The sequence below is a fragment of the Bison bison genome, unplaced genomic scaffold (genome assembly GCF_000754665.1).
Source record: "Bison bison bison isolate TAMUID 2011002044 unplaced genomic scaffold, Bison_UMD1.0 scf7180017864236, whole genome shotgun sequence".
Lineage (NCBI taxonomy): Eukaryota > Metazoa > Chordata > Mammalia > Artiodactyla > Bovidae > Bison > Bison bison.
In genome coordinates, this window is record NW_011494808.1 from 4,907,480 (window position 1) to 4,915,238 (window position 7,759).

Consider the following 7,759-nt stretch of genomic DNA (forward strand, 5'->3'; position numbering starts at 1 on the left):
CTCTGAGTAGAGTTCCCTGTGCTATGCAGTAAGTCCTTGTTGGTTATCTATGAGCCATTTTCCATGGAGGAGGAAATGGCAACCCACTCCAGTATTCTTGCCTGAAAAAAATCCCATGGACAGAGGAGCCTGGCAGGTTACAGTCCATAGGGCTGAAAAGAGTTGGACATGACTGAGCGACGAAGCATGAGCCACTTTATTTTAACATCTATTCAACAGGCAATGTCATTAGCTCAATAACTGGCTTGTTCTTCTTTAGACCAACAACCAGACTTTAGATTGCTTTTCATTTTGCAAACACTCCTCTGAGAGAAAAACAATAAATGAAATGTAAAAAGAAATAGATTTTTGGTCTCAACCCCAGAGAAACCCACGATGTATTCATTTCAGGCTTAGTTTTCAAGGTTATATCTGGAAACTTCTCATCAGTTGAAAGCTCATATGGCCACAGGCAAATAAAGCAAACGAGCCGATTCTTTTTTGAAAATAGTGAGCAAAGTGCAGATCTGTCAGCCAAAGAAAGAGCACAGTTCACAAACTTGATCGACTCAGTTGCCATTGGTGACAAGTGTAAATGTTTTTCAGTGAACTTGGGGACAGCCTTGAAAATACGTCTAATCATTTCCCTGGAAAACCCAAAGCTGCGCTCTCTCTAGACCAGATGACTGACAGGTTTTGTTTTCATTATTCCCATGATCTTGTCTCCTGGTGCTTTTGGGACCCCGGTCCCCACGTTACCCCAGTGTGCATGTAGACACACACACACTTCTTAAGTGAGTCACACTAGCTTCTGGTCCTTCTCAAGCTGGAGAAGTTAGAGTCGTGAAGATAGACTTCCTTTCACTGTCACTCACCCATGAAACCTATGAAACACAGGGCTCTATGTGGCTTCATGAGGACCCTGTGAGGTCTACTGTCCTCAAGACCATAACTGCCCTGGGTTGCAAGGAGAAGGTCTTGGACCTTGAGGAGTGCCCCCTTCTGGGCCTCTGTGACCCATAATTCATTTGGTGCATTTGGGACCATCTATATAATGAATTTGGGCCAATGTGAGATATAGAACTCAAGTCTCCCTTTTCCCTAAACTCTGATTCATTTGCTTGAATTCAGCAAAGGGTCGGGGAAGGCCTTTGCAAACGTGCGGTAAATGAGTTTGCCTCTAGGTCACTTTGGGTCTGGCCCAGCCAGCTTGATCCGTCAGTGGTGCCACTTTGGGATGCCAGGCTGACAAGAACTCTGAAAACAGAGCTCTTGTGGCTGTGTGTTAGCTGCTTAGTCGTGTCCAACTCTTTGCAACCCTGTGGACTAGAGCCGGCCAGTCTCCTCTGTCCATGGAACTCTGCAGGCAAGAACACTGAAGTGGGTTCCCAGAGCAGAAGATCCTCTAAAGGTGCTCACCCACCTCTTGCCTACAGGGTGGTCCTTGACCACGCTGTTTTTATGCTGCCCCTCAAAGGAACAAGCACCGATCACCTCTCCCGACCTAGGAAGGTGCATTGACATCAGTGTCTCCATCTCTCCACCGGGAAGCCAGGTCACACGCGGCACAGAGCCCATTCGTGAAAGGGAAATGAACCCCCCTGTCACAAGTTGAGCGGACAAGAAGCTTTTTTGAACCATAGGTATTCTTGATGACAACTCTGTGGCAATGCAGGAAAGTGCCTTCTGAATCCCGAGATAAACTTACCGAGAGCCATGGATGCTCTCACGGCGGGTAATGTTTATGTTGCTCTGTTTCTTTGAAAACGGGGGCCAGTTTATGAGGACAATTCATTGGTGTTCTATTAGGGACACAGATGGTTATGAGGAAGGGCGAGTGTGAGTCCCCAAGCCTGCAAAGATTTCAACACCTGAGAATCAATGGGTGAGCTCAGCTCTGGGACATTTTCATTTCTGCCATTCTATGAGTTCATGTATCTCTAGTAACCCGAACATTTAATTAAGCAGAATTTTCCACTTGCCAGCTGTGCCAGACAAATGAGAGGACTCACTGTGTGAGTCAATAAGAAAATCTACCCCAGACTGCCTTCCGCTAGAGGATGTCAGAGCAAGAATTACTGTGGGCAATCAGAGAAGGACATAAAAAGGAACAAAGTGTGCATAGCACACTGTGTATATCAGTATCAGAGCCTTACAATTTGCCGACGTGTGCCCGGAAGTTAAATCTCCCATTACATAACTTTCTATCCCTTTCTTGAAAATGCTCCAGTCGCATTGGCATGTTTTATGATTTGCCTTGCTTCAGAGATAAGCACTTTGCAAACGATGAAAGTTCTCAGGTGTTTTTCTCATTGAAAAGGTTGTGGTTAGGGAGGGGTAAATTAGGAGACTGGGGTTGACCTATATAACACTACTAGGTATAAAACAGATAACTAACGAGAACCTACTGTGTAGGGAACTCTACTCAGTATTCTTGAATGACCCACATGGGTACAGAATTTGAAACATAATGGATGCTTATATATGTATAACTGCGTCACTCTGCTGTACACCTGAAACTAACACAGCACAGTCAATCAGCTGTACTCCAGTATGAAATAAGAATTTAAAAATTAAATAAATAAACGTGGAGGTTAGAAGAGTGATGCTGAGCAAAGAAGCTGTTTAGGTAGAACATTCAGAAGGGAAGGTGGTATGTGCCTCAGATAACAGTTCATTTCCCAAACCGTACAGCCCTAAAATAGGTTGCTCTCCATACATGTAAATGTGTGTGAGGGTTCAGAAAGTACGGAGCTTGCTGGGCTCAACCCTGAGGAGCCAGCTGTGAGCTTCGGGCAGCGCTTTCCACTCCCTGGCATCAAGCCCTGTCGGGCTGGTGGGTCAAACATCCCTATAATTTCTTTTCCATTCTGGCCCCAGAGGAGCCCAGTAGCCTGTTATTATTTGAAAAAAGAGAATTAATTTTCTCCTCCAATGGCTTATATTCTCCAATCCATGACAATTTTAAAAGGTGACTTTTTTTTTTTTTAAGGACTTGCACTTACAATGTTCACTGGAAATGAACAGGATTAACCTAGGATGCTCTCTTAATTGCATGTACGTGGAGAATTACACACTAAAATGTGGGGATCAAACTTGGCCACATCTGGACGAGACAAGGACTACACGTCAAGAATCTGAAGACATTTTGTCTGGACAGGTGCTTTTACTAGACTAATGTAATTGATCAGAAGGAAAACAGGCTCCTATTTGTAAGAACCTAATGATTAAATTATATAAATTCTTTACACCACTTATGTTAGTTCTTTATATTCTTTTATAATTGATGCTTTCAAACTGTGGTGCTGGAGGAGACTCTTGAGAGTCCCTTGGACTTCAAGGAGATCAAACCAGTCCATCCTAAAGGAAATCAACCTTGAATATTCATTGGAAGAACTGATGCTGAAGCTCCAATACTTTGGCTACTTGAGGCACAGAGCCAACTCATTGGAAAAGACCCTGGTGCTGGAAAGATTGAAGGCAAAAGGAGAAGGGGGCGACAGAAGATGAGATTGTTAGATAGCATCACTAACTCAATAGGCATGAATTTGAGTAAACCCTGAGGGACAATAGAGGACAGAGGAGCCTGGCATGCTGCATTCTGTGGGGTTGCAAAGAGTCGGACACAGCTTAGCGACTGAACATCATCAACAGGAACAAAATATTATCTGGAGCAACCTGAAATGGATTACATGACTTGTGAAAGCTTCTCTAAAACGAATGTAACTCACACACACAAATAAATACAACGAATTAATTGAATATTTTAAAAGGTGACCTTAGCAATGATCTTATTCTTCAGGGGAAGAAAGTGTATCCAGTTAGGCATCTTTCTATGGTAATACTTACAGATATATTATAAGGTTGTCCTCCAGGGGGTGTTAAGTCTTCAGCAATGCTACAGTGTTGCTGAAAGGCATTTGAAGCCAGTTAGCACAGACAGGCAGACAATCAGGCTTCCTTCTCTCTGGGATGCAGGCATTCTAGGGCCCATACCCTGAATTTCACATCTCAGGAACTGTATGGACAGGACAGGCCCGATAGGGCTTTCCATGGGCAAAGATGTGAGTCTTGAAGGCCCCCAAATACTCTCATATGAGTTGGAAGAGGCCATGTAAGTCAAAACGGCAAAGGATCCCTCCTTCCTAATTAAACCCGCAAAGGGCTATTTTTGCTGTTCTTTCTTAATTAAACCATCACCTGGGAGTCTGCAAACCTCTAGGCCTCAGGAGCCAGCAACTTGAAGTAGTCAAGTCCATGAGTGCGAAGCATAGAGCAGGACGGCTGTGAGGTCCACAGGTGACCAGGTGTCAACATCTGCAATACTGAGAAGCTCTAGGATCCTGAACTAATTACTGAAGCTCCGACATCTCTGATTCCTCATTCACAAGAGACTACATCATAGGACTATGGGAGGATTAACCAAGACAACCCAGAGGAAGTGTCTGGTGTGCAGGAAGTGTCCCATAAACACAATTAGTTGCTTTTATTCCAGAGTCTGGGTCCAGTCCTCATGATGTGGCCTCAGCCGGTCTTTCTCCTCCAGCTACGAAGACCCCTTCATCCCACCCACCCCCCCTACACGCTTATCCCCATGTTCCCTCTGCTTCCTCACCAGCCTCACCATCTGATGAGGTCTCACCCAGGTCTCTGATGTTTAACTACAGTTGAAACCGAAGAGACACAATTTCCTCCTCCAAGAACCAGACGAGGTTTCTCCTACCTCTGAACAGTATCAGGGACACAGTGTCTTGATGCAGAGGTGTATGTGTCTGTCAAATGTATGGAACTGGACGCTTAACATGGGTGCATTTTTTTTTTTTTACCACGTTAAGTTGTACCTCTATCAACCAACCCAGTCAGAACCTGATGAGAAGACCTCAGTCTCTGGGGACAGGGAGACTTGGTTCAAGTTCTGAAACTTTCTCCTTGGCAGGACACTGGGCCTCTTTCACACTCAGCTTCCTCCTCTGTAGATGGGGTGGCTGTCACTTTCTCTTCTAGGAGTGAGGGTTTAGAGGTAGAGTGTTCATACCTGCTCATCTGCTTCAGTCGTGTCCAACTCTTTGCAACCCCATGGACTGTAGCCCGCCAGGCTCCTCTGTCCATGGGATTCTCCAGGCAAGCGTACTGGAGTGGGTCGTCATGCCCTCCTCCAGGGGATCTTCTCCACCCAGGGATCGATCCCGCATCTCTTATATTACAGGCAGATTCTTTACCACTAAGCCACCAGGGAAGCCCTAGAGCCATAGTAATAGTAGGCAAAGGCCTTGTACTGGGCTTGCAAGCTGATGTTTGCATGATTACCAGGACCTTCGTTTTTGGCATAGGCATTTCTGTGTTGGTCAGAGGCCTCTGTTTACCGCAAGGTAATCTTGAGGACAAAATATGTGTGGTCTTTTTTTTTCCCATGTGTCTAGCAGAGAGTAGACATGGTGTGTTTACCTAAACACACTGACTTTTAGGTACCAAACATTTAGAAGCATCAGAACTTAAGGCTCTGCAGGATGTCACGCAACATCTTATCACCCGGGTTTGCTAAGCCTTACTCTTTTGAAGTCTGACAGACACTTTACTTGGCTGAAAACTCAGCTATGGCTCCCCAGTGTACAGGAGAACTTAATAACACATCTCTCATTGGGATCGCTCTTTGGGTTCACATGGGTTGTCTATTTTTCTCTCTAAAGCAATGGAATGACTGTAGAGTTTTCTGGACCAATAAGTCACTCTGTTTTTCATGATTCAAAGTTAGGCTTTTATTTGGTTTCAAATTAAAAAAATAAATTTCATTATTAAATAGTGAGATGGATCTAACTGAGGTTCAGAGAAGTAGCTGACTCGGGAATATACCGCCAGGGGTACAATTCAGGGGTGGATTGCCTAAACGAAAATGAGTTGTTAGGTTGTCACGTTTGTTCAAAGTTCGACAGTGGCATAATTCAAAGGAAACTGCGATACAAAGTTTCAAATGTTTACAATGGATGAGAGAAGTAAACCAGCTTATTCTACCACAATCCCAAACGGATTTCTTTTTCGACGCCAGGCAGCTCGGACGCTACACCACGGTGCTAATGTCGTCGGGCTCGTCAGCTTTCTTTTGCCTGCTCGGCAGGGACTTCAAGTATTCGAGGTGTCTCCGCGCGTCCTCCTGATTCTGCCTCACGTAGTACACCACGTAAGAGATCACCATGGTGAACCAGCCAAACATGGTGACCAGCATGGCGTAGTCAGTCGTTTTTTTAGGGAGGTTACAAAGGTCGGCGTCATTGGCAGCGTTGAGGAACGGCCTCCCAGCATGTTCATCCAGCACGGAGGTCTTGCAGATCACATTGTGGGCTGTCTCGTGATTGGACACCATGCTCCGCAGGACTTGCTGGAGCGTACAGTCACAGTGCCAGGGGTTGTTGGCAATTCTGGCTCTGGCCTTCAGGTTATTGAAGGCATTTTTGTGCACGCTCTGAATCCGGTTGTCAGACAAGTCCAGAGTCTGCAGAGTCTCGGCGACTCCCTTGAAGGCGTGCTCGTCGATAAACTCAATGCCGTTTTTGGACAGGTTGAGAACTCTTAGTTGATGGAGGTCCTTAAAAATCTCATTGGGGATGGATGTGATCTGATTGGAGTCCAGGTACAAGAGGACCGTTTCAGGCGGAAGATCTCTAGGTATTTCCTTGAGATTCGCATTGCTACAGGTGACATTTAAACCCCCAGAGGAAGAACAGAGACAGCCCTTGGGACACATACTGGCGGAATGAAAGCACAGTATCATGAGAACGAAACTTTGGAGGAGGAGACACATGGAGAGGGAGCGAGTTAGCCACAGGTCCACCAGATTCATGCTGGAATGTCAGCATAATCACAGGCCCAAGCCTCATCTACTCCGGCAAGCACGTGTGCTCACGGTCCAGCCCTGTCCACACGGTTGGTCTCCTTCCGGCGTGGTCCAAAGGGCTGCTACTCACGCACACATCTCTTCATCGTGCTGGTCCTTGCGTGGGCACCTAAAGGGAAGAAAGCAGACGTAATGAGCTCTTTTGCAGATGGGGAGGTGGGGTGCATCGCAACGAAACAGGCATCTGGCATTTTATGCGGGCAGGCGAGCTGTTTATGCAGGTAATTTCCATCAGCACCATTGGGCGTTATCTGTGTAATGGCGTCTCTGCTCAAATCCCAGGTGCTGGGGGAGCGGAAGGTCAACAAACGACGACATTTCCAAGTGACGTCGCCTTGTTGTTCCTGGTGCGGAATCTGAGCAAACAGTCCAGATTCCTCTCCTCTCCACTGGCCTGCGCCACATCCTGTGCCCTTCCTAAAGTTGACGGCAACCAGACGGAGTCACCCCTCTCCCTCCTCTTGCAAGAGGCATCAATGCAAATGAGCCTTTCACATGAGCCGCAACGAGAAATCGCCCTGATATTTTACAGTTGATGACCGTAGATAACAACGACTTTCATGGCTTTTGAACGGCTGTCCAATTTGGAGTATTTTCTAAAGAAACCCCTTACTTGAATTATGAATGAGACGAATGGGTACATCCCAACCTTCCCAGCACAGTGTTTCCAGGGACCTCCAGCCTGGATTCTCCAAAGGAGCTGCCTCCCTTGGGGCCTCTGGGGACTACACCACACCCGGAAAGATGTCCTTACCTGAATTTCCAAAGGATTCTCTTTGTTTGCTAAACAGTGCAGTCCCTCTCCAATAGATCTTCGAATATGACACACAGCTCTTTTTTTTTTTTTAGTATAAAAAGAGTTTTAAGAAATACTAGCCTCTTATATGTAAG

General features: G+C 45.9%; 1 protein-coding gene across 2 annotated transcripts in view; it reads right to left on the minus strand.

The window, feature by feature from the left end:
* Positions 1 to 5,710: 5,710 nt before the first annotated feature.
* Positions 5,711 to 7,759, minus strand: part of LRRC3B (leucine rich repeat containing 3B) — a 95,894-nt gene continuing 93,845 nt past the window's right edge. For both annotated transcript variants that reach the window (XM_010846417.1, XM_010846418.1), the window contains exon 2: positions 5,711 to 6,977. In XM_010846417.1, coding sequence (XP_010844719.1) covers positions 6,035 to 6,814 — 780 coding nt within the window. In that variant the 5' untranslated portion in view covers positions 6,815 to 6,977 and the 3' untranslated portion in view covers positions 5,711 to 6,034. The remainder of the gene's footprint in view (positions 6,978 to 7,759) is intronic.